At 47.6% G+C, this 27135-nt stretch overlaps 1 protein-coding gene across 4 annotated transcripts in view; it reads right to left on the bottom strand.

Annotated features, from left to right (window-relative positions):
• Positions 1-27135, bottom strand: part of pde1a (phosphodiesterase 1A, calmodulin-dependent) — a 725115-nt gene that overhangs the window by 381029 nt on the left and 316951 nt on the right. Inside the window, exon 1 of one of the 4 annotated variants that reach the window (XM_038789238.1) lies at positions 7929-8225. The exons of the other annotated variants lie outside the window; for them this stretch is intronic. Within the exon in view, the coding sequence (XP_038645166.1) occupies positions 7929-7981 (53 nt within the window). The 5' untranslated portion in view covers positions 7982-8225. Of the gene's footprint in view, positions 1-7928; positions 8226-27135 lie in introns of those variants that run through there. 4 annotated transcript variants of the gene reach the window in all.

Here is a 27135-nt window from a genome sequence, read left to right as displayed (position 1 = left end):
CAACCAATAAAGCCAATTGGAATTCATTACACCCCTTCCCCCCAAGGTCCGAGGAATTCCTGCCAGCTGGCATTCCTCTGAGCTTCTTCCTGCTCCTCATGTCTGGGTCTGTCACCTCTGTGTCGTCCGCCGGGTTGTTCTCCGAAGTGGGCGGGGTGTACCTTATAGGTGCCCGTCTTTTCCTTGACGACCTCCTTGGAAGTTGTTCTTCCTCCTCCTCGGGGAGAGGTGTCGCGGCGGCCTCGTCGAGTGTGTCCATCTCCGACTCTGATGACTGGATGACGGGGTCTGGAGAAATTGCTCGGGGCTGGGGTGTGGGTATCCTTTCCGTCTGGGCTATCCCAGCTTGAGGCGGTCCTGCTTCGCCTGTCTCCAGGTGTAGTTCCGCTGCCCTTATTTAGTCTAGGTGTTTCTTCAGCACCTTACCTCCTATTGAAACCTCATAGGATATGGGCCCTGTTTGGGACTCTACCGTGCCTTTGACCCACGTTGGTCCATTCCCATAATTCTTGACCCAAACCGGTGCCCCCACCTGGAAATGTCTCTGCTGCCGACTATTATCATGCCCCCTGCGTTGGGCCTCCTGTTGTTTCTCCACTTTCCCCGTTAAATATGGGAAAAGGAGACTCAGCCTCGTTCGCAGCCACCTTCCCATTAAGAGTTCAGCTGGCGGTATGCCCGTTGTGGAATGCGGTGTGGTCCTGTAATCAAACAGCCAGCGGGAGAGCTTTGTGTCTATTGACGCTGCCGGCTGCTTCTTGAGTCCTGCTTTAAGTGTCTGGCCCGCTCTCTCTGCCAGGCCGTTGGTCGCTGGATAGTAAGGGGCCGTTTTGATGTGATGGACTCCGTTTTCCTTCAGGAACTTTCCAAATTCCCCACTTGTGAATGCCGTTCCATTGTCCGACACCAACACCTCCGGAAGTCCATGTGTTGCAAACGAGGCCCTGAGCTTTTCAATTGTCAATGCTGTGCTTGCCGTGTTTACCCGGTGGACGTCCAACCATTTGGAGTGGGCGTCCACTATCACCAAAAACATTGAGCCCATGAAAGGGCTGGCGTGGTCAATATGCAGGCGGGTCCACGGTCTGCCTGGCCATTCCCATGGGTGCAATGGCGCCGCTGGTGGCACTCTTTGCCCCTGTTGGCACTCCTGGCACCAACGTACCAAGGCTGCTATGTCTGTGTCCAAACCTGGCCACCAAACGTAGCTTCGAGCTAGCACCTTCATTTTAGACACCCCTGGGTGTCCGTGATGTAACTCAGTTAAGATTGCCTGACGGCCCTGAGCTGGGACGATTACCCGGGCTCCCCATAATAGGATACCGTCTTCTACGGTTATTTGGTCCCTTCTGCACCAGTATGGGTGCATCTGGGGCTCCACTGGTCTTTCCAGTTCCCCTGTTAGCAGTAAATGCTTCATCTTGGCTAAAACTGGGTCTTTTTGCATCCACAACCGAATATGTTGTGCGTCTACTGGTAGGATGTCCAAAAAACTGTCTCCTCTACTTTTGGTATTTGCGGCGGAGTGTCCGGGAGGGGAAGTCTGCTCAAAGCATCTGCATGTGCTACTCTCGTTCCCGGTCTGTGCTCCAGAATGTATCTATCTGCCGCCAGTAGCAACAGCCAGCGTTGGATTCTAGCTGATGCAATCGGGGGTATTGACTTGTCTTCTTTTAATAACCCTAATAACGGCTTATGGTCCGTCACTATGGTGAATCTCCGCCCGTACAGATACTGGTGAAATTTTTTACTGCGAATACCACCGCCAGTCCTTCCTTCTCGATTTGGGCGTACTTCCTCTCAGCCATCGCCAAGGTCCTCGAAGCATAGGCTATTGGCTGTTCTTCCCCATTCCTTCCTCTATCACAAGTGACCACCAACTCCTTCCTTGGGTCATAATGCTCAAGGACATTTTTGGATGACAGCTGTTCCTTAATGTCCCTAAATGCTCGGTTTTGACGGGTGGACCATTTCCATTCTTGCCCCTTTTTTAGTAGCTGGTGGAGGGGTTTAGGATGGATGCCCTATTTTCAATAAATTTTCCATAATAGGTTACCAACCCTAGAAATGATCGTAACTCCTGGACCGTGGTGGGAGCTGGGGCTTCTTTTATTGCCCTTACTCTGTCTTCTAATGGATGTAAGCCTGACTCGTCTACTTTATATCCCATCCCCGTCGCCACTGTAGTAATCCACGGGAGGCAGGATTCCGTCACCACACCAATATTTATTTACAATAACGATATTACAGGAGCAGCTACAAACAGTGCTGCTAGCAGTCCAGTCAACTTAAGACTGCTCCCAAAGCCTACACAGGTGACTATATGGGCCCCCTCAATGAGCTATCATTGAGGGAGCTCATACTCCAATTGGCCAACCAATAAAGCCAATTGGAGTTCATTACAGTATGTATGTGTGGACAGTGATGGGGAAGGTTTCATTGTTTTTATAAATTTAGAGTACCCAATTTTTTCCAATTAAGAGGCAAATTAGTATGGCCAATTCACCTACCTGTGGTAAACCACTGTTAGTATATTATATTTATTGTGGTAAACTGTTACTGTATTACATGTATTGTGATAAACCACTGCCTGATGGCTCGGCCTCTCCTCGGCCTCAGTATGAAGATGGCTGATCTCCAACCCTGCCCCAGTTCAGGATCAGAGGCCAGGAGGCTTTCTGTTTAGCTTATTAAAGCCTCAGTTTCGTTCATTACTCATCTTGTGTTCTTTGACGGCACATCAATTTAATAAGCTAAACTTTTAAGATGAATTCATCACTCAAGCCTGATCGCCTGGAGCTGGACCCACAAGCAGCCGACGCCACTGCAACATTCGAGCACTGGCTAAGCTCCTTCGAAGCTTACCTCAGATCCTCCACCGAAAACGTCACCGACCTCCAAAAGCAGCAAATACTCAACGCACGGGTGAGCCCGCAAGTTTTCCTTCTTATCAGACATGCCCCCTCGCATACGGAGGCGATAATGCTGCTGAAGGGACAGCACGTAAAGTCCGTCCCTACGTGCCTTGCGGGTACTTGGCTGGAACTGTGCTTGCGGGCACAGACAGCTTTATCGGCTATCCAACACATGGAGCTGTTGATCAGGGATGCCTATGACGCAGGCATTAAATCAAATTACATCCGCCAGCACTTGCTAGAAGTGGGTACACTTGGCCTCCCAGAGACAGTGCAGCTCTGAAACTTGCTAGAAGTGGCTTTCCAGAACATGGAGGCCTACACCTCCGACCACGCGGCACTCTAGTGGACCTCATGGGCGCCGCCATCATCCGACTCGAGTGCGGCACAAGCCTGTGCCACGCAGCAGCCCGCCAACACCAGAAGCCCAAAATGCTACTTTTGAGGCCAGGGTAAGCATCCCAGACAACGCTGCCCTGCACGGAAGGCGATTTGCAACAGGTGTGGGAGGAAGGGCTACTTCACCAAAGTCTGCCAGGTCCAACCTGTCCCTAAAGTTCCTAGGCCCAGCAACGCTGCCTGTTGACTGTCGCCCCGCCCCCCAAGCTGCCGTGCCACCTGCCATGTGCGACCCTTGGGCACTGCCATCTTCGCTGCCACCCGCCATGTGCGACCCGTGGGGGCCGCCATCTTCCTCCACACCGGTAAGCTCCTTAACATCACATACAATAAGGAGAAATGCATTTTCCGCACAACCCGCCTCGCCATCCTTGGCTACGTTGTGGAAAATGGAGTCCTAGGGCCCAACCCCGACCGCATGCGCCCCCTCCTGGAACAAGGCCCATCCACTCATTAAATCCACCATTTTTCCCCTGAAGGCTGAAGCCCGTCTGGCCTTCAACCGCATCAAGGCAGATTTTGCCAAAGCCGCGATGCACGCTGTGGACGAGTTCATTCCGTTCCAGGTGGAGAGCGACGCGTTGGACTTGCCCTGGCCGCTACCCTCAACCAGGCGGGCAGGCCAGTGGCTTTCTTCGCCTGTACCCTCCATGCCTCCGAAATTCGTCACTCCTCCGTCGAAAAGGAAGCCCAAGACATTGTGGAAGCTGTGCGACATTGGAGGCATTACCTGGCCGGCAGGAGATTCACTCTCCTCACTGACCAATGCTCCGTATGCGGGGCAAGATCAAGAATGACAAGATTCTGAGGTGGAGGATCGAACTCTCCACCAACAACTACAATATCTTGTACCGACCTGGGAAGCTCAATGAGCCCCCAGATACCCTATCCCACGGTACTTTGGGCCCTCCACAATGACCTCTGTCACCCGGGGGTCACCCTTTTTTTTCATTTTATCAAGGCTCACAACCTACCTTACTCCATCGAGAAGGTCAGGACCGTGACCAGGGACTGCCAGGTCTGCGCTGAGTGCAAACCGCACTTTTATCGGCCAGACAGAGTGCACCTGATAAAGGCCTCCCGCCCCTTTGTGCGCCTCAGCATCGACTTCAAAGGGCCCCTCCCCTCCACTGACCATAACGTGTACTTCCTCAAAGTTGTTGACGAGTACTCAAGATTCCCCTTTGCCATCGCATGCCCTGACATGACCTCTGCCACCGTCATCAAGGCCCTGCACAGCCTCTTCACCTTGTTCGGGTTTCCCACCTACATCCATAGCGATTGGGGTTCCTCCTTCATGAGCGACGAATTGCGTCAGTTCCTGCTTAGCAAGGGCATCGCCTCAAGCAGGATGACCAGCTACAACCCCCGGGGCAACGGACACGTGGAGAGGGAGAACGCGACGGTCTGGAAGGCCGTCCTTCTGGCCCTACGGTCTAGAAGTCTCCCAGTCTCCCGCTGGCAGGATGTCCTCCCCGATGCGCTCCACTCCATCCGGTCGCTCCTCTGCACTGCCACCAATGAGACCCCTCACAAACGTATGTTTGCCTTCCCTAGGAAGTCCACCTCCGGGGTCTTGCTCCCGTCCTGGCTGACAGTCCCAGGGCCCGTCCTCCTCCGGAAGCATGCGAGGAGTCATGAATCGCATCCCCTCATCGAGAAAGTCCTGCGCCTCCATGCCAATCCACAATATGCCTACGTCGCACATCATGATGGGCGGCAGGACACAGTCTCCCTTCGGAATTTGGCACCTGCAGGTTCCCCAGCGACCATCAGCACCACCCCCGACCCTACACCGTCTCCCTCCACCACTACCCGGCTACTTCAAGATTTGGCAACCGCAGGCCCACCAGCGACCATCACAACCACCCCCGCCCCTACACCGCCACCCCCCGCCGACTCAACTCCTGGGTGAAGAAGAGGACATCACGTTCCCAGGCACGCAAATCTCAACACCAGAGCCCACACCACACCACAGGAGGCAATCACAGCGGAAGGTCAAGGCTCCTGACAGACTTGACCTTTAAGTCCACTTCACCCCCGCTGAACTCTTTTTTTTTGCTGTTTAGCTTATTAAAGCCTCAGTTTCGTTCACTACTCGTCTTGTGTTCATTGATGGCACATCACTACCCTGCACATCTTTTTGGGTTGTGAGGGCGAGACCCGCGCAGACATGGGGAGAATGTGCAAATTCCACACGGACAGTTGACCTGGGACCAGGAGGGAACCCAGGTCCTTGGCGCCGTGAGGCAGCAGTGCTAATTACTGTGCCCTTTGGCTTCATCTTTTTGTGTGCCAGTAAAAACTTTTGTTTATAGATCAGACCGTTTAGACATTACATACAATGGAAAAGAACATCAGGCAGGGTGCAAGCTGACTGCTGATTCTCAACAGCCAGTATTCTTATCCTAACCCAAAGTGAAAATTACTTCCCTCCCTGCTAATTCCTCAAAATATTGTCAGCAGTACACTATTTGCCAGGTCTCCCAAGTACTTAGGTCTTGACTTGTTATGATCTCTGAACCTAAAACTATCCTTCAGTGCTCCTTGAATGTTAAATCCTCAAAGGGAGTCCCATCACAGTGATTAGACGGAAGTTGGTTACTGCTGCATTTTGAAAGACCGGCCCGTGTCTTTGAAGTGACATGTAAGTCTTTACACACCGTACAAAGAAACTTATATTCTGCTTGACCAAGAAGTCAGAGTCTGTAACAATTCATTTTAAAATGCCCACTTGTACTTTAATTTGCTTTCAGCAAAACTAAGGTCTAAGTCCTGTGAAAAGTTTTGACAATTATTGAGAGCGAGTATACAGATAATCAAGGTTCCATTCCATTTTAAATAGTGAAAATACAGTAAATCAAAAGACAAATTGCAGCACAGGTTGGTCTGGACACATTGACAGAAATATGACAGCAATATTTCTTTGGCTGATTTTTATGCTTTTAATTATAGAGAAGCATAAGTCTTAGGTGGAAATCATTTCAAGAATTCTACTCAAATTATTCCTATGTATGTTATTCTTCTCAGTAATCAATTACAATCACTTTGTAAACTTGTAATCATTATGTCGAGTCATTAATCAATGACTACACATTAATGATACAAGTAATTCTCGTGCTTGACAACTACTAGGACAGTCCAACAAATATGTATTGAGCCAGCCTGAGGCTTATATATGGAGAATACTAAAGCCTGTGCATTTTTGAGGCTTTGCTATCTTTCTCCTCTTTCTGCCACCTCTTGTACCATAGAATGACAGTTCCAGGATTCACTACTGGGAGAGTACAAGCTGAAGTTGGTGTGGACTACTGAACTGTCTTCTTCCCTATCCTTTTCAAATCTACTCATAACTGCCTGGGAAGATGAGTCCCAGTTAAGTTAGGGCATATTTCAACACAAAGGTTCTTTGTAGCGTTTGATATTTTTTATATAAAAACGGAACATTTCATGCAGATAAGAAAATAAAACACAGTACACTGAATTTTATTTTCACCTTTTTTTTTGCTCTTTATACAAAGATTTCAGTGCATCCTTCACAAATGGACAGTGCTGCACTGGATAATTTTGTGAACATGGCTATCAAACTTTTCTACCAGTTATAACAGTGAATGTCACTTTATCAGCTGTGCAAGTTTACTCAGCCTTTAACGTTTTGTCATGCAAGATTTTATCCATTTGAAATTATAAAAGCCAATGTAAACAGCCTGTTCATGTTTTATTTGCAAGTTTGTTTATTTATCCCATCAATTTCACAGTTATGATATACCACAGATGTCATAAACTTCAGTCCAATAGGAGTGTAAGTGGGTCTTGAGATGTCACTTGCTATAAACAAGATAGCATGAACACTATTTCCTTTTCCAACCACAGAACCCTTGTTATGAGTGCCAGAAATAATGTCATTCCCATGCTAAGTTACCAGTGGATAGCTTTCAAAGTCAATTAGAGTAGCCAAGGGAAAAATAAAAGCACGTTGACAGAGGGAAAAAAATGATTTTACACATGAGAAAAGTTGGCTTTAAAAAAAACGCTTCTGCTGCTTTTCTCTAGAGAGCGTCATATTTTGAACTATTAAAAAACAATTCCACATTGGGACTTTTGTTCAAACAAAGTCCTTCTCTGGTTTTATGGAGCTATGAAAATCTATTTCCTATCATCGGCACAGTTGTCCATATTATACACAGAATTCTTATCTTATAATCTTAAAATTAACACTTGTAATGCATCAGTAAAGATGACTGTTCTGCTGGAGGTTTAACAGACTAATGATTAAAAACACAGCCTTTGCAGTGAACTCAAATGCAATGTTCTGTAACTAATGGGTTTTAAACCACAATACACAGCAAGCACATGCACAAAGCTGTATAAAATATCTGCAGGGTACTTTTTAAAACTTGATCAAAGTACAAAAACTTCATTTACTCAACAGCAATATGGAAGGGTCTTAAAAAGTAGAAAGTAATTTCAGTGCGAGGTTATTACATTATTTGTAAGGACGTTGAAAGCTCACAAAATGAACTGTCACGCAACTACATAAAACAAATTCCTTCCATGATTTATTTGCAGCAAACTCAGAACAGAAAAAAACAAAATGTAAATGCTATAACTTACCTAAATATGGGTCTCTGTAGGTGCTTTTTCTTGATGGTAACACATTCATCCATCTAAAGAAGGAAATTATACGCCTCACAGGAAGTTTCTTCTGGATCAGCCCGGCAAGAATCTGGAGAGTTGTTCTCAACTAATCCACAGTGGAGAGCAGAGAGATTGAACTTTTGTGTTGGGGAAGCCTCCCTCTCTGACAACTGAGCAATAAGGCCATAGAGGCCACCTCACACAGGCACGTCTGTGCAGTACTGAATAACACTACAAAGCAGAGGGAGGCATGGTAAGGCAAGAGAAGAATCTTTTATGCAAAGTACAAGAAAAGTCTGACGTTTTGCCAACTGTCATCCAGGTATAAAATGTAACAGATTACTGTAACCATGCAAACACACCATGCTTGTCTTTGCCAAACAATAGCACAGAAAATAATCCCCAAATCGTAAAAAGGACAAAGGCAGTAAAACTTGCAGAACTGCTCTGGATAACTTCTCTTTCTTAAATAACACTTAATGGGTGTTTTAATATTTTCACGGGGGTGTCTGAAAGGATGTTTATCTTGTAAAAAGCAAGTACTGTACACAGACTGATGAAGATGAAGAATTTGTGCTGTAGTCTGGCTGACATCCCAATAAGAAATAGTGTTGGAAATGCATTTATTTTATAATCTGGCTTCTATTCATCATTGATGATCTGTAGATGGAACTCTCCAAATTAAAAGCAGGTCCACAATAAGTTGGCCAACAAAAACTCACGAGACAGATGATTTGAAACACACTAATGAAAGATTACAGATATCCTAATGTGCTTGTTTTGATCTGTTATGTCTTTTTAAAAACTTTATATTTCATTCAGTGAATTACAACGGGCAGAAAAGAGAAAAATATTTTGTTAACTGAGTTATGAAGTGTGTAACACCAAAATAAATCAAAAACTACATGCATTTGTTTCACACGTTTTAATGTGGTAAAATGTACAAACTGCATCTTGGGAGAGATTTGACGGTGAGCCACGTAAGGAGGTATTAGAACGGATGGCTGATCAGAAAGAGGTGGGATTTTTAAGGTGAATCTTTGAAGAGGAGGGGAAGGTAAAGTGGCAATAAGGTACAGGGAGGAATTCCAAAGCTTAGGACCTAGGTAGTTGAGGGCGGAGCCATCAACAATGGAGGAAATGAAAATTATATTTGGATAAAAGTCCTTTACCAGAGTCCTAATTCCAACCACCTTCAGCCAGCATACTTCCATCTCCTTGCATTCACTCTAAATTCTCCTTTAACAATTAGCATTACCAAATATACTGATAGATGTGAGGAATTCACAGCTCATCATTGCCACTTCAGTACTGGTATCTCTAGGAACCTGTAACTTAACTTTAGAAAAAGCTAATTGCATTTGTTTGCACGCCTTCAAAGAGACTCCAAAAATTAAACTGGAACTTTGGACACAGTGACACCAGTTTTTATTTTGAAAGTTACAAGGAACTTACTACTGTAGGGCAATCAAATTGGAAATAGCTTTGCATTTATTTTAATGAACTTCCAGTAATTTAAAGACGGATTATTCACAGGTGCTGGATTGACAATCTCATTTAAAATGCACATGTTTTGGGGGAAAAGGCCATATTTGTAATGTTCAAACTTTAGCAAGTTGCCATTGAAATATATTCAGGATTTATATAGCCAAATTTTATTTAAAAGTATTGTTGCCCAATTGCACTAGATCAAGGCAGGTTTTGCGTTCAGTGATATGCAAATGAATCAAAGCTGAAATTTGTGAGCGGAAAAGTAACACTTTTCAAAACGAGTGCAATTTTGGGTGCAGTTGGTACAGAATTGCCAATTGCATCACAAACAAGAAACTATTTGTGTGCGGAGTCACCCAAGGCAGCAGGGTGGGTGAGTGACTTGGCAAAATTCCTGCATCTGGAGAAGATAAAGTTTGGCATTCGGGGATTAGTGTAGGGGTTCCTCCCGAGGTCCTTCTTTCAGGATCTGTAAACATCAGCGGGAGGGTGGGTGGCAGGGGGTTGTCATTTTGGTTTTGTGGTATTGTTATTATTATTTTACTTTGCAGCTATAAAAATGGGGCGTGTGGGTAGTGTGGAGGGCTTTTATATGATAGTTGAATAAAGATGGTTGTATTTTGTGATTTGTAGAGAAATGAAAATGACTTGAATAAAAATATTTAAAAATAGAACTTCCGGTGGCTGGGAGGGAGAACAATAGGGAATAGGATATCTGGGTACCATGGGTGGGTGTTACCAGGCTAGCTGGGTGGGCAGCTCACAGAAGCGCAGTGGGGACGAGTGGTAAGTTTGTTAAGGGGGCTGGGATTGTGGTGCGGTTGATATGGGAGGGGTGGGGAGCTGCTCTGCTGACAGGGGAGGAACTGCTGCTGGGAGACAAATGGGAGGTCGAGGACGGCCGATGCCCGAGGGCGGGTCCACGGAGGCGAGAGACGCGAGCTGGAGGCAGGCCTAAGAAGGGTGCTTCCCAACAAGGCTGATCACATGGAACGTTGGCGGGCTGAATGGGCCGGTTAAGCCAGCTCACAGACGTGGCAATGCTACAGCAGACACACCTGAGGGTAATAGATCAGACCAGATTGAGGAACAGGTGGGTTGGCCAAGTATTTCATTCAGGGTTGGATTCTAAGACTGGTCAACAAATGGGTGGCATTTGAGGCAGGAAGAATAGTGACGGATGTGGGGGGGGCAGGTACATCATCGTGGGCGGGAAGCTTGAGGGGATGCAGGTGGTACTTGTGAATATATATGCACCAAATTGGGACGATGTGGAAATTATGAGGCGGGCGTTAGGGAAGATCTGGACCTAGAGTCACATAAGCTGATCATGGGGGGGACTTTAATACAGTCATTGATCCAAGGTTGGACCGGAAGAGGTCAAGGACAGGGCAAGGAGAGAGGGCAGCGCCCGGAATGGAGGTTGGAGTTGGGACTGTTAGCGGATGACGGGGTGTGCGGGCGGGTGAGGCAGCCCATCCAGAACTATCTGGAGATAAATGACACGGGGGAAGTCTCGGCAACACGGTCTGGGAAGGGCTGAAGGCAGTGGTTAGGGGGGAGCTAATCTCGATACAGGCCCATAGGGTGAAGATGCAGCGAGCGGAGATGGATAGGTTGGTTGGGGAAATACTCAAGGTGGACAGGAGATTTTTGGAGGCCCCAGAGGCGGGGTTACTGAAGGAGCAGCAGAGGCTACATATGGAGTTTGGTCTGTTATCTGCAGGGAAGGCAGTGGAGCATTTGAGGAAGACGAGGGGGGGTCATATACTAGTCTGGAGAAAAGGCCAGCGGGATGCTTTTGCACCAGCTAAGGAAAAGGGAGGCGGCCAGGGAGATAGGAAGAGTGAAGGACAGAGGTGGGAACATGGTCTTGGACACAGCAGGGGTGAACGGGGTGTTTAAGGAGTTTTATAGCAGGCTATATGAGTCGGAACCCCCCAGCTGGGGTAGAGGGGATGAGGCAGTTCCTGGGTGAGTTGGTATCCGAAGGTGGAGGAAGGGTTGGCGGAGAATTGGGAGCCCCGTTTGGAATTGAAGAAATAGCAGAGGGGCTGGCGGCCATGCAGTCAGGTAAGGCCCCGGGACCGGACAGCTATCTAGTGGAATTTTACAAGAAGGTCTCGGAGATGCTGGGTCCGCTGCTGGTGAGGGCTTTAATGAGGCAAGGGAGTGGGATGTCCTTCCCTGAACAATGTCACAGTCCTCGATCTCACTGATCCAAAAGCGGGAGAAGGACCCAGAGTTATGTGGATCATATAGGCCAATCTCCCTATTGAATGTGGATGCTAGACAGTTGGTGAAAATATTGGCCTCAAGGATAGAGGACAGTGTCCCTGAGGTGACAGCGGAAGACCAGACGGGGTTTGTTAAGGGCAGCCAGCTGAAGGCCACTGTTGGAAGGCTCTTAAATGTTATCATTATGCCCTTGGGGGGGGGGGGGGGGGGGGGGGGGGGGGGGGGGGGGCCTTGACTGGGTGCAGTAGAACTATTTGTGGGAGGTTCGGGTTTGGGCAGGGCTTCATTGATTGGGTTCAGTTGTTGTACCTGTCATTGGTGGCAAGTGTACGAACAATTCGGCTGACATCGGGCTATTTTAAGCTGCACCGAGGGACAAGGCAAGGGTGTCCCCTCTTCCCCTCTGCTGTTTGCTCTGGCCAAAGAACCATTGGCGATGGTGTTAACTGGAAGGGGTTGGTCTGGAGGGGGGGGGGGGGGGGGGGGGTGGAACACAGGTTCTCGCTTTACGCCGATGACCAGCTCCGTATATTTCTGACCCGTTAAGGGGGGATGGGGGAGATTATGCGGATCATAGGAGAATTTGGCCGGTTTTTGGGGTATAAATTGAATATGGAGAAAAGTGAGATGCTCCCGCTGTCACTGGCGGGGATGGTACACACCGTGAAAATGACGGTCCTCCCCAGATTTCTGTTCGTTTTTCAGTGCCTCCCCATCTTTATCCCAAGGGCATTTTTTAAAACGGTTAAACAAGGTGATTTTGGGCTTTGTCTGGGCGGGGAAAACCCCACGGGTGAAGGAAGTGTTGCTGGAGCATAGTGGTGCGGAGGGTGGGTTGGCACTGCCGAACTTTAGCAACTATTACTGGCCGGTCAAATATAGCCATGATTAGGAAGTGGGTAGGGGGGGGTGGGGGTGGGGGGGGGGGGGGGGGGGGGGGAGGCGGAGTGGGAGGCGGCATCATGCAAGGATACAAGTCTGAGGACATTGATAACGGCACCTCTGCCGTTCATGCTGGCCCGGTACACCACAAGCCCAGTGGTACTGGCAGCCCTGAGAGTATGGGGGCAGTGGAGGAAACATATAAGAGTGGAGGGAGCATCCGTCTGGGCCCCGATTTGCAATAACCATCGGTTTGTACCGGGAAGGCTGGATGGGGGGTTTCGGAGGTGGCAGAGAGCAGGGACGGAGAGGATGGGGGAATCTATTCACAGATGGGAGCTTTTCTTGTTTGAAGGATTTAGAGAAGTTTGAACTGCCAACAGGAAACGGATTTAGGTATCTGCAGGCACGGGACTTTTTGCGAAGGCAGGTTTCGACCTTTCCGCTCCGACCGCCAGCGGAATACAGGACAGGGTAGTTTCTAGAACGGGGTTGGGAGAGGGGAAGGTATCAGACATCTACAAAGAGCTCATGGAGTCAGAGGGAACTCAAATGGAGGAGATAAAGGGCAAGTGGGAAAATGAGCTAGGGGGAGAGATAGAGGTGCGTCGGTGAGCGGATGCTTTGAGCAGAGCTAACACATCCTCATCATGTGCCAGGCTTAGCCTGATTACTGTAGCTATCTGGGATGGCCACTTCCAGAATACAAAATGGATGTTTGCAAAGATTATAGGGAAACATGGACAGTGCTAAGAAAGCAGGCAGGCACAGAGCCTGGATGCGTATTGAGAAGGCAACTCCCAGACGAGACTGAAACTGTAGGTCAATTAGCATATTGATGGCCCATCTCCGGGAACAAAGGAATAACATTCAAGTAACCGATACAAAGGCAGACACCCTGGTGCCAGAAAGACACAAAGCAAGGCCAACGGCCACCTAAGACACACTGAGCCATCAGGGCACCCACCCCTTTATTGGTCGAGATCAATACCAGTGATCAAGATGCGGTCCAATTAATTGGGGCCAAGTTCAAGGCCCGCCCAAAAGCACGCGAAGCCCCTTCGGGTATAAGAAGAAGCCCCCGAGAGAGAATCGCTCTCTTGGACTTGGCTCTCGAAGCGGAGAGACCCGTCCACCAGCTGCACCAAAAGTAAGTAAGTCCAAGGTCAACGCTCGCCATCAGACAGATGACTTTAGCTGTTCTCCTGTACCACTTCGAACCCAACGACATCAGATCCGAACAACGGCCATTGTTCCTCTGACTGAGTGGGCACCCGAAGTTAAGTATAGGCGTTAGTTTATGGTATTTTGTGCATGAGTAGATATTACTGTGTGTAAATAAATAGTGTTGACTTTGAATTAACTAACTGATGCATTGGTTCTTTGATCAGTATTCGGGTTTGAACATTGTGGCGGTATCGAAAGATACCTAGCGACTCTCGAGCAAACATAATTAGGATTAAGAAAGGCGACCATATTGTCCGCTGTATTTAGAACCAGATAAACAGAGTAACAATACAATTTAAGGTAGTGTACCGGGCACACATGACGGTGGCCCAGATGAGCAAGTTTTGGGGTAGAGGACAGGTGTGCGAGGTGTACGGGGGCGGCAGCAAATAATGTCCATATGTTTTGGGCATGCCCGAAGCTTCGGGGATTTTGACTATATATATATGACAGTGTGTTTCATGGTGGCGGAGATGGCCCACCATTAGATGGCAGCAAGTTCTTCCGGTGCCGCCATTGTCAACAGGTTTGTCTTTTTATGCTCTTGGCGTAGCATAAGCTGCTTCCTTGATGTTCACTCTGACAAAGGAAGGTTCAGACGTGGAGATAACTTCAACACATTTATTAAACTATTTACAATTCTCCTACTTGGATTCACCACTACTGTTAATCCTTCTATAGCTACTCAGATTGACGAACCAGTCTGCTACAATCCACGTGGTGGGTGTGATGTTGAATCAACCCAGTGTCTGTACTCACTGAGTGTCTCCACTGGAAAGAGGAAGATCATGTGTCCTTTATATATGGGTTGGTGTAATGCCCCCCCTGTGGTAGTGTCACCTCTGTGTGTATCGTGAATGCCCATTAGTCATGTCCTATCTTACTGACCTATTGGTTGAGTGTCTGTGTGTCATGTCTCTAGTTCTCCCTCTAGTGTCTAGCTAGTTTATGTGTACTTACATTAACCCCTTGTGTATCTACAGTGATGCATATCACCACAAGATTTATAATAATAAACATCTTTATTAGTGTCACAAGTAGGATTATATTAACACTGCAATGAAGTTACGGTGAAAATCTTTCCCATTGTTTGCACCCATTGCTGCTAGGGAACCCACAGTGGGAGGGGGCTGCTGTCATCAGCAGGAATGGCGGGAAAATCTCAGCCATAGAAGTTCATAAGTCTAATTTTATTCAGTTTGTGTTTCCCTTTTTCAACAGAGGGTTCTACTGTAGGCATCAGGGATCAGATTGTTCCCTGGAAGCAAAAGTCAGGAGGCACGTTGAATTCAGGGTCATGAACTTGCCCCTTGTCACCAGCACCAGCAAAGTAGGATTTTCCAGGAGTCCGGAACTAAATGACCCGAGGGACAGGTCTGCTGCCCGAAATAGGGACTGGGGAACAAGGGACGGGAATATAGACTGGATGCCATTTCCACACTTGCGTCAGCACTGAGGTTTCTCTGCTGGAAACAGTGATATCTCATGATCAGGTAGGATTGTGCCGTCATCAACAATGCAATAAACTTCAGGGCTGGGATCTATAGGAAGTTCCCGTGCAGTACTCTAGTCTGCAGAATTGCTTGAGTGTTCAACATGAGCAGCACGCATTTGTAATGGGAGAGTCTCAGTATTATGAGGGAAACAGCCAGTATCAGTGCTTCTTCAGCTCGTTGCTCAGTCAACTCTTTTGTCTGAAGCTGTGGCCATTTGCTTAGATGCGGTACAGCATTTATACTCTTTTGTACTGCAATGAAATCCCTTTTGTTGCATTATTTGTAGTGTGCAAACCCCTCTCTGAGGCATGGTAATGCTGTGTGACTACTTATGGTTAGATCAATAGTTCAGCTTTCTCCTTCAGGTAGTTAGACATTTCCAACTGTGCTCAATTTTAATATTTTCATTTGATGCTCGATTTTAAGTTTTTCTAAGGTACTCTTCAGCTATGAAGGTACTCTTCAGCTACGCATAAACAACTCAACTTAAAATACATTGCAAAATCCAAATGTACTTAAGCTCTGAATCAGGTGGGAGGACAGGCATGCTAACATTAATGACGTTGAAGGGGTCAATAGCACCAGCATCCAGAGCCAACTACGCTGGGCCACGCATATGCTTCGGATGTTAAAGTCCCGACTGCCAAGCAAATTTTCTTCACCCTGCTCAAGGAAGAATCCCGAACAAGAGGAGGACAAAGGAAGCTCTTCAAAGACAACTTGGAGGCTTACCTCAAGAAATAGCCTGGGAGACGTTTGCTCAGAAGAGACCTACTTGGAGGAACCTCCTGATTGAAGGGTCACATTTCTTTGAGTATACCCGATGGCAAGAGGAGGCCCAGAAAAGGAGCCTGAGAAAGGAATACCCACAGCTTTACGTCCAAGAACTGCTCCAACCTTTTGGAAATTCCTGCCAAGTGGAGTGATTGAAGATGTGACTCTTGGATCGGGCTCATCAGCCACGCAAGGATCCACAGAACCCGTGGCCTGTAACATGGAATATCTTAAGTGGACAATCATACCCGTTAGCGAGTGATCACCGCATTCTATCCATTATAGTTCCTTTAATGGAATTAACATCCTCTTGACAAACCAAAATTATAAAAGAATAATTATTTCACCTTCTGTGACTTCAAACTCACTTTATACAGTAAAGTATCCTTTTCATGGAATTAACAGCCTCATGACAAACCAAAGTTTCAAAAAAAAAATCATCCTTTTATTTTATTTGCATTTTACACATATTGATAAACTAAGCATTAATAATAGAAAACGTTAACCTCCCAAAATATGTTTCCCGTGTCTCCTGCCTCTGCTAGACTGAAAAATGTCTGTGCAAATAAAAAGGTGCAAAAACTCATCAAATATCTGGTTAAGTGGCCCAAGTTAGCACTGCAGCTGGAATTTTCATTCAGCAGCACGGGGCTTCAAACAGACAAAATACAAAAACGGCCAGGAGTTGAAACACCCCGCGCTTTTATCGGGTATGCCTGAATGCTTGCATTTGAGGCGCACCAGCGACTTAAAGAATTGCAAATCCTGCAGGAAGTTACGGGCCTATGTTTCCTCTGTGACCACTTCATTCTCTTGCACTCTTTCCTGGAAGAGAAAATTAAGGTCTCGAATATCATCTTGTGGGTGGTGACCATCATTCTTAGTGCATCCTGTTTTACTGCTTCCCTTAGCCTGTCCCCAAAGAGAAGTGAAAGATCCTCCTAGTATCCTTGGAGTTGAAGAGGGGACAGACCCAGTATTCATTTATTCAGCGAGAACATTTTGTCAGATGTAGCCACTGTAGCCACCTAAAATGGACACTGAACCAAACAAAATGGAGAATCGCTAAGACTGTAGGGAAAAACAGTTTAGCCAAGGCAAACAGCCTGCAAACACTCATTAGCATTTTGCAAGCAGCAAAACCAGTTTCTGGCCAGGTGGAAGATCTCCAACCAAAGGTGATAATGGCAGAACGTTCTACATACTAATGAGGCAGTCCAGATCTAGGCACACACAATGGCAACATTTGGGTTTGAATAAGATACTTTAAGTGGATGTCCAGACAGAGCGGCACCAGAAGTATCCACTATAGAAACCGCCCCCACCATCGAGAAAGACCCTTACATTGGAGGAATTCAAAAGATATCGATTGGAAGCGATCCAATCGATACCTAAAGGTAAAGCCCGCCCAGGAAGAGGGAAGGACATTGGGGACCCCTATAAATATAGACCCCCACACATGGTCCTGTCTGTTGTTTCGTGCTCCGGCTTTGACCAAGACCTCCAACGGGTATCCTGACTCCAGCCGTTGAGCACCAGCCGCCGAACCGTAAGTGCCAATACGACGCTCGCTACGCGAACCAAGCCCGCTAGACCCCCAGTGACCAGCACGCTTTCTGAAGGTTGCAGACCAAGACCGGGACGAAGGCCTCGCTCCCTGACCTTGCCTGTTCCTGTGTAGTTAAGTATTCTGTTTGCTTAGTTTAGTCATAGCTTAGTCCCTTAGTGTGTGCATGCGTATTTATTATAATTGTATAATAAATATTGATCGTTTGGAACTTACTAATCGGTGTATCGTTTTATTACTTTGAACCTGACCTTGGAATATATGTGAGTTGTCTATACGGCAACTGGCGACTCCTGAGCTGAAAAATACATAGACAGAGCCTAGTGGTGTTAAGCACACGGCCTTTAACACAGGCAAGTTAATACACCCCAATAAACGCGTTTTACACCCATAGCAAAACGTGCAACATTTAGTGGCGACATCCTGACGGGACACGGTTACAAGTGGTACCCCCACTCCGTCGAGGACCCTGAAATTTGAATTGGAAATCTGGTAAAGAAAAAGTAAAGAAATCACAAATATTCAAGGTGTTCAAAGCAATAAGCGTAATTCGGAAGTGTGTTTAGTGCATGCGTACTAACAGGGTTGTAAGGAAAACCTGAAAGCATTTTTGTTGCGACAAACTTTCGGTAGTTTTGTGAACGGAACATAGCGTAAGCCTTACCCGTTTCGTGAGACATAACCTCAACACCCCCTGTTCCTAAATTTAAAAGTGAGTCAGAGAAAATGGCCATGCAGGCAATGGAACGCCTCATGAACCCAGAACGGTTTGTGGTCGCAGCGACCAGCAGCAGTTGCCGAGTAGGTCAGTGTCCCATGTGGGAGCTGGAACTCCGCAAGTATCTGCAAGGAAAGGGATGGCCCCTTTGGAAAGAGTTTTGTTTGAATGAGGAGACAGGTCCCGGAAGTATAGGACATACTTGGTGGGAGAACCTCTCTCAAATTCACAAGAAAAACATGAGTAAAGCACATAAGCCGATGGCGATTGTGTCCTGTTTGGCACAATTGCGAGGCACAGAGGAGGTCGTTCAGACGCTCCGGGCAGAACTAGAAGAAAGGAATAGAATGAGTAAAGTGGATGTCAGGGACATCGAAAAGGAAAACATGGATCTAAGAGGGAAGTTGGCAGAGAAAGGTAGAGAGGTGGATGATGCCAAGAGGGCACATCAGTCTTGTCTAGCCCATCTCAGCAGTTCCCAGACCCAGTACGAAAAGGCCTATCAGGACGTGCAACGTGCCGTCCTGATAAGAGAAGAATCAGAGAAGCAGGTAGAGGCTTTGCAGAGGCAATGCTCTGACCTTAAAGCAGCTTTGAGAGCACTCCATGCTGCCACCACAGAACAAAGGCAAAGTACAGTAGATCACACGAAATGCAGGAAGCAGATTGCAGAGCTGCAATCGCTGCTTTCGGTGCAAAATGGGTTTCAAAGCACCTTTGGAACCCAGTTAGATGAGGAGAATGCCCCAGACTGGAAAGAGTTAAGTGAGACAGCGCAGCGTTATGTTCAGGGAACATGTGCGCCAGCAGCGCAGCAGAAAAGGCAAGCACCCCAACCCCCCACAGTTACCATTCCAATGAATCCAGTCACCACCCAGAGAAAAGCGACCATAGAAGGCGCACCCGATATAACTTACACCACCCCCTTAACTGTAACCCAACTAAGGGACGCGTGTGAGAAGATCACTCCGTTTCTCCCCACCGCAGACCCCCACCAGTTTTTCGCAAAGGTAAAGCAACAGGCTACCATGTACGGCCTGGACGAGAGAGAGCAGGTTAAACTCACAGTTCTGAGTTTAGACCCATCGGTTGTAGCAGCCCTCCCCGACCCACAGAACGTTGGCGGAGGCACCCTAGAGGAAATGCACACCTCCATTTTAGATGCCATAGGGTATAATCGAGGTGACCCCGTAGAAGGACTTAATAAGTGCCGGCAGAAGAAATCCGAGCACCCTACAGCATTCGCCGGAAGGCTGTGGATCCATTTTAATGCAGTATTTGGCGATTTAAATAGAGCCCATTTGAACCGTGAAAATATGGTTAAATGGACGCGCACCATAATTTCTCATGCAACAGAAGCAGGACAGAGCGCTTGCAACAGCTATGACCCCTCAGAGGAAGCCCATAATGAGAAGTGGGTCCTGAAAAGATTGTCCCGCGCTTGGGAGCAATCAGTTCAGGGCAAGAGTAGAGTGAAATCCCCAGAAGAAGCTCAGGCTGCAGCAGACATACAGGCAGTGAGAGAGCACCAAAAACCCGCATGGGTGAATGAAGGGAAGAGCAGCCCTCCACAGAAGTCGCAGGAATGCTACAACTGTGGACAGTTAGGACATTGGGCTAAGGAATGCAATGGACCCCAGAGATCACAGAGAGGCCAGCAGACAGGCACTCTGAACAGGAATGAAACAAAACCGATCCATAGTATAGGGATCCAGTCAGGACAGACCAATGTGGACGGAACGGACTGACGGTGTTCGGGCTCCCCCACTTGGGTCTGTGACACACTATGGGATCCATCAGGAAGACCGGTAGTCACGGCAAAGTTAAGAGGGAAGCCCATAGAGTTACTTTGGGACACAGGAGGCTCCCGCACCACAATTAACTCCACCACCACGGCACACACAGACACGTGGCCGACCACCTCCACCATCACACTTAGCGGGTTCACCGGACACTCACAGCAGGGACACATTACAGCACCCGTAGCAATCCAGCTAGGGAACATTTCCACCAAACACCCCGTTGTTTTAGTAAATCTTCCCCGGACAGCAGAACACATCCTAGGGATAGATTTTATGAATGCCCATAGCCTGTCGTTCGACCCAGTGAACCAATGTGTCTGGCGAATGGCAAGATCGGACAGAGCACCCGCTACTCTCACAGTAGGAGAGTACGCTAACAGGATTAGTGCAGTAGGAGACTACTCATTTGACCCGACTACACTAAACACGGACAGACAAGTTAAGGCAGTACTGAATAAACACAGGACAGCATTTACCAGTCACCGGCATGACTGCGGCAGAATGGCTGGACAAATTCACGTTACCGGACCTGACCCCAGACCACAAAAACAATATAGATTTCCCCTAGAAGCAGAGGTAGAAATAGAGAAAGTGATAGGTAGCTTATTGGAGCAAGGTGTGCTTAGAACAGTAGCCTCGACCAATAATGCACCTATTTGGCCAGTGAGAAAGCCCGACGGATCATGGCGTCTGACCATTGATTATCGGGAACTCAATAAAGTAACCCCAGCAGTAGCCCCCACGGTAGCAACAAGTCCCGAGACCATGCTCAAGCAGGGACTCAACTCCAAATATTTCACGGTTTTGGACATTAGCAATGGCTTCTGGTCAATCCCATTGGCAAAGGCGTGCCAGTACAAATTTGCCTTCACTTTTAAAACTCAACAGTATACGTGGACATGCCTTCCACAAGGATTCCACAATTCCCCCTCCATTTTCCACCGACAGTTGGCGAATGGCTTAGAAAAATTTTCCCGCCCCGAATGTCTGGTACAGTATGTAGACGACCTACTACTGCAGACAGACACAAAGGCAGAGCACATTACGCTTCTGGCCGAACTCCTGGAACTTTTAACCGAGATTGGATGTAAAGTTAACCCAAGAAAGGCCCAGATTTTGGAAAGTAAAGTGATGTATTTGGGAACAGTCATCACACACGGCAAACGCGAGATCGAATTCAAAAGAATTGATTCGATTGTCAAATTGCCCCTTCCCCAGAATGTTTCAGCCCTCCGGTCGTTTTTAGGACTGGTTGGTTATTGTCGGAACCACATCGACGGATTCGCGACAAAAGCCGCCCCACTCTCAGACCTCCTTAAGAAAGGAGCCCCCTGGGAATGGCTTCCGCAGCATACAGAGGCTGTGGAAGAGTTAAAGAAAGCCCTTAGCGCAGCACCCGCGCTACAAGTCCCAGACCAACTTTCCCCCTATGCAATAGAGGTAGCGAGCACAGATCTGACCCTCTCGGCCGTGTTACTTCAGGAACGGCACGAGCAGCTAAGACCAGTGGCTTATGCCTCCCGACTGTTAGACCCAGTTGAACAAGGATTTTCAGCCTGCGAGAGGCACCTCCTTGCTGTCTTCTGGGCAGTGCAATATTTTTCCTACATTACCGGACTCAACCCCACCACCATTTTGACCGAGCACACCCCCACACAGTTACTCCTAGACGGTCGACTGAAGGACGGTTCAGTTAGCCAGATTAGGGCAGCTAGGTGGACACTACTTTTACAAGGACGGGACATTACAGTTAAACGGACCCGCACACACACATTTTTAGCCGACAACCTCCAATACCCAGGACAGCCCCATGAATGTGAAATTGTAGCCCCCTTACATAACACCGGACCCTTTATAGCAAAGACACCCCCCAGGAAGATAGGGAACCCAAAACAAAGCCCCCAACCCACAGACACGTGTGGACCACTGAGGATATACGTAGACGGTTCATCCACAGTTTTAGAAGGTGAGCGTATCACAGGATGCGGCATCTATGTCGAGGACGCGCAGGGGCGCGCTCTCGAAGAGATAGCTTTAAAACTACCCGGACACTTAGGCGCGCAGGCAGCAGAGCTCGCGGCCATAGCGTATATAGTGGACCACCCCGATTCTTTCCCCAGCCCAGCGGACATATATTCGGACAGTTTATATGTCTGCAATAGTTTAACCGATTTTCTGCCCCTGTGGAGGACACAAGGTTTTGTCTCCGCAGATGGGAAACCCCTTCCATCAGCCCCTTTACTCAAACACATTTTAGAGAAAGCGAAGGACAGGACCTTCGGCATTATCAAAGTAAGAAGCCACCATAGGTCATCCCCCCCTGGGAATGTAAAAGCCGACGCACTGGCTAAGGCAGGTTCCAGGCGAGGACACTTATGGACACCCCCAGCTAGCGCACCAGCTAGCGCCCCTGTGAGCGCAGTCCAAGTCTCACAGACCAGTATTAAAGATTTAGTAGAGGCACAGAAGCAAGATGAGGATCTCAGGGAGATTTTCAAAGGCAACTTTGTGCCACAGTATGACAAATTCAGACACGCACTGACCACACATGAGGGTGTGATCATAAAGGATCAGCTTTATGTGGTCCCGCAGCAGGACAGGAATGAAATGATTGCTTTGTTCCATGATGGACACGGGCACCAAGGGACCGACGCAACCACGAGGCACCTCAGGCAGCTCTGTTGGTGGCCTAACCTAAGGACAGATGTAGGTCACTACATCGAGAATTGCCTTATTTGCGCCCAGAATAACCCGGAGAGGTACTCTAAAAAGGCACAACTTCGGCATACTCGACCAGTTAATGGCCCCTGGACAAACCTCCAGATCGACTTTATAGGCCCATTGCCCCCTTGTAGGAATGGCTATAAATACGTTCTGGTGGTCATCGATACCTTTACCAAATGGGTAGAGGCATTCCCCTCTAGAACAAATACAGCTAAGACAGCTGCAAAGATCCTGACCCACCACATCTTCACGAGATGGGGTTTACCCCGTAGCATTGATTCGGACCAGGGATCTCACTTTACAGGACGGGTCATGAAGAACGTCCTGACAATATTTGGAATAAAACAAAACTTTCATATTGCGTATCACCCACAGTCCAGCGGGATTGTAGAGCGCATGAATCGGACCCTAAAATCTACGCTTAGAAAAATGGTTCAAGAGAACAACTCCACATGGGATTCAGTGCTCCCATTTGCATTAATGTTCATCAGAAATACAGTTTCCACTTCCACAGGATACACACCACACACACTCATGACCGGACGCCCTATGAAAGGTACAGAATTCCTTTTAGGACTGGACATGACTAGCCCCGAAGTGACGGCCCTCACACACGAAAAGACGGTTAAAGACTTGGTTGAGACTGTGAGGTCTGCACAGATTGCAGCCGCAGTTCAGCTAGGGAAACGCCGTAAACAACGCACAGCTTGTTTTAACAAGACCGTTCACCCCACAGAATTCCAGGTTGGGACACAGGTAATGCTATCTGTATACAACCCCAGCAGTTTTTTGGCACCAAAATATTCCGGCCCATACTCAATTTCGGATAAAATTAGCCCCTCAGTTTATAGGATAAAATATCCTAATGGTAAGACCGCGTGGTTCCATATCAACCAGTTAAAGGCATATGGAACACAGGCCAACCATGCACACCATGTCCTGCTAGATGCAGCAGAACACCTCACCCCACCCACTAGAGACACGTTTCCACCATCCCCCTCACAGACCAGTTCTTCATCGGACTCGCCCACGACTCCGCCCACTGACCATGACAGACCACGCCCCGAAACGCCCACAAGCTGCCGCAGCAGAGACAGCGAGACAGACACTGACTCTGAGGACAGCCACAGCACACCACACTACAGCCCACATTGCAGCGACAATGACCCCGACTACAGTGACCCCATGGAAGTCACTTACATTAAAAACCCAGACCCACCACCCGACCCCGACGACCCCGACACTACCCATTCACTTTTGGACCCAACACTCTGGCACAGGGACAATTCGTACCGACTTGTCCGCAACGATGAAAGTGACCCCCAGTCACACAATTCAAAAATATCATGCCTGATCCACACAAGGGTGTGGGATCCGGGAGAGCAGGACGACACGGTGTCTGAATCCCGATACGGCAACCCCTTTGTGACCCTGTTCACAGAGACAGAGGAAAAGTGAGGTGTCCAGATGATGTAAAATAGGAACCGCTTGAGGGAAGCGATGTCCTTTCTGATGGAACCTGCACGCATGTTTGTTTGTCAGTTTATGTTTGTTTGTTAATATGTTAAGAGATTGATTACAGATCTTTTCAGCTGAAAAGATTGTGACCACCTCACACACCCGTTAGCTTGTCCGCAAATACCTTTGAGAACTTCGGTTCGCAAATCAACCGTTTGATTGGAGATCTTTTCAGTTGTAAGGATTGCGACCACCTCGCAAGCACGTTAGCTTGTCTGCCGAAACTTCTGAGAACTTCAGTTGTATCCTCTGGTGAACCGACACGGTTCACGACTTGTTCCCTGTTTTCAGATGAAGGAGCATCTTGGCTCCCCCATTGTTTTTAGGTGCCCCTCTATTCGGCGAATAGAGGCTGCAAATCCATGATAAACACATTCTTACCCGTTTAATCCAGGTTACTCAGGCAGTGGACAAACGGCACTGAGGACCCGCCCTGTCTGAGAACCCACTTTGGTCAGCCAAGCTCGGGTATGGCACAGCACGCCCTACCCGGGGATCCCATTCAAATCGTACCCGTAGCGGCCCATACGCAACCCATTCGACCTTTCATTTCAAATTTGTTTTCATTTTTCGTTAGGCAGCCCTTAGGCCGCCATCCCACATGCTATTTACATCCAGGAACATTCGGATGGTAAATGAGCAAAGCCTGCGAGACGGCTCGCAGGAGGAGAGTTGTTAGGTGTATTGTGTTCATTAAATTCGCTTTTGAAAAATAAAATGAGGGGAGTCACAGGGTGTGACTTGGCCAGTCATTTTTAATGGGTCAATTGGAATTGAAAGACAGATACACTAACAAGTACGGATATTAAGCTGTATTGACAGATACTGTGCTTGATCCCATAGCTTTCGAAGGACGAAACAGGGACCACAGCAAGGATCGGCCATACAGGAGGAAGAAAAGAAGGAGAACAAAGAGAAGATGATGGAAGCCCACTTATTGCTTTTAAATGTTATATTTGTTTGTGTGGAAGCAAGACACGTTTCCCCCACAACCCCCACCGTAAATGTTTCACTTACAGCAACTCCCCAGTGCTCAGCTCTGATCAGTGAGGTTCAGACCTGGTGCACAAAATTTATGACATGGTACTCCATGTCATATGTGATTGAATCACTGCTAGTGATTGCAATCCTCGTCATACTCGTACAGACCCTCAGGTTGAGGAAGTGGAAGAGAAGAGCCTCCCGTTCCTGCCCCTCAACCGTCTATGGAGTTCGATCTCCTATTTTCCGGTTTCATCAATCCCCTTTGCCCCATGATGAATAAAGCACTGTGTAATGAATAAAAAAATGTACCCATGTATTATATTGTCCTGAACTCGACTGCCAAGTCAGGAAATGTTATGTGATGTGGTATGAATGGATGAGGTTTAGTCTGTAAGGAAATGTTTAAGTTAAGTTAAGGATAATTGTGATAGGTAGAGGTTCCCGTTTGTGGTAATGCATGTCCCCTTTGACATAGCGCCAAGTAGAGATGTAAGGTAAAAAAAATTTCTTCCCATAATTAAGGACAGAGTAGACGCTCAGGAGCTTGCCGAGGTCAGGGAACACAAAGAAGGCAACCCAGATGCACTCAAGGCAACGTACATAGGTGATCCTTCACAATATTTTGATTGTGAGGATCACAAGGAGGGAATGTAGCCACTGTAGCCACCTAAAATGGACACTGAACCAAACAAAATGGAGAATCGCTAAGACTGTAGGGAAAAACAGTTTAGCCAAGGCAAACAGCCTGCAAACACTCATTAGCATTTTGCAAGCAGCAAAACCAGTTTCTGGCCAGGTGGAAGATCTCCAACCAAAGGTGATAATGGCAGAACGTTCTACATACTAATGAGGCAGTCCAGATCTAGGCACACACAATGGCAACATTTGGGTTTGAATAAGATACTTTAAGTGGATGTCCAGACAGAGCGGCACCAGAAGTATCCACTATAGAAACCGCCCCCACCATCGAGAAAGACCCTTACATTGGAGGAATTCAAAAGATATCGATTGGAAGCGATCCAATCGATACCTAAAGGTAAAGCCCGCCCAGGAAGAGGGAAGGACATTGGGGACCCCTATAAATATAGACCCCCACACATGGTCCTGTCTGTTGTTTCGTGCTCCGGCTTTGACCAAGACCTCCAACGGGTATCCTGACTCCAGCCGTTGAGCACCAGCCGCCGAACCGTAAGTGCCAATACGACGCTCGCTACGCGAACCAAGCCCGCTAGACCCCCAGTGACCAGCACGCTTTCTGAAGGTTGCAGACCAAGACCGGGACGAAGGCCTCGCTCCCTGACCTTGCCTGTTCCTGTGTAGTTAAGTATTCTGTTTGCTTAGTTTAGTCATAGCTTAGTCCCTTAGTGTGTGCATGCGTATTTATTATAATTGTATAATAAATATTGATCGTTTGGAACTTACTAATCGGTGTATCGTTTTATTACTTTGAACCTGACCTTGGAATATATGTGAGTTGTCTATACGGCAACTGGCGACTCCTGAGCTGAAAAATACATAGACAGAGCCTAGTGGTGTTAAGCACACGGCCTTTAACACAGGCAAGTTAATACACCCCAATAAACGCGTTTTACACCCATAGCAAAACGTGCAACACAGATAACATTGAGACACTGATCCAGCTTGAGTTCGGTCAGGTGCACATGTACATACCAATGTCAGCATTTCAATACTGGTTTTCATTTTCCTCTCCGAGGAGAATGATTTCCTGGCTGTCAAAGTCCTGAATTTTTTGAGCACAAGT

Source organism: Scyliorhinus canicula, chromosome 2, assembly GCF_902713615.1.
Source record: "Scyliorhinus canicula chromosome 2, sScyCan1.1, whole genome shotgun sequence".
NCBI classification, from domain to species: domain Eukaryota; kingdom Metazoa; phylum Chordata; class Chondrichthyes; order Carcharhiniformes; family Scyliorhinidae; genus Scyliorhinus; species Scyliorhinus canicula.
This window is presented reverse-complemented; position numbering and strand designations above follow the sequence as displayed.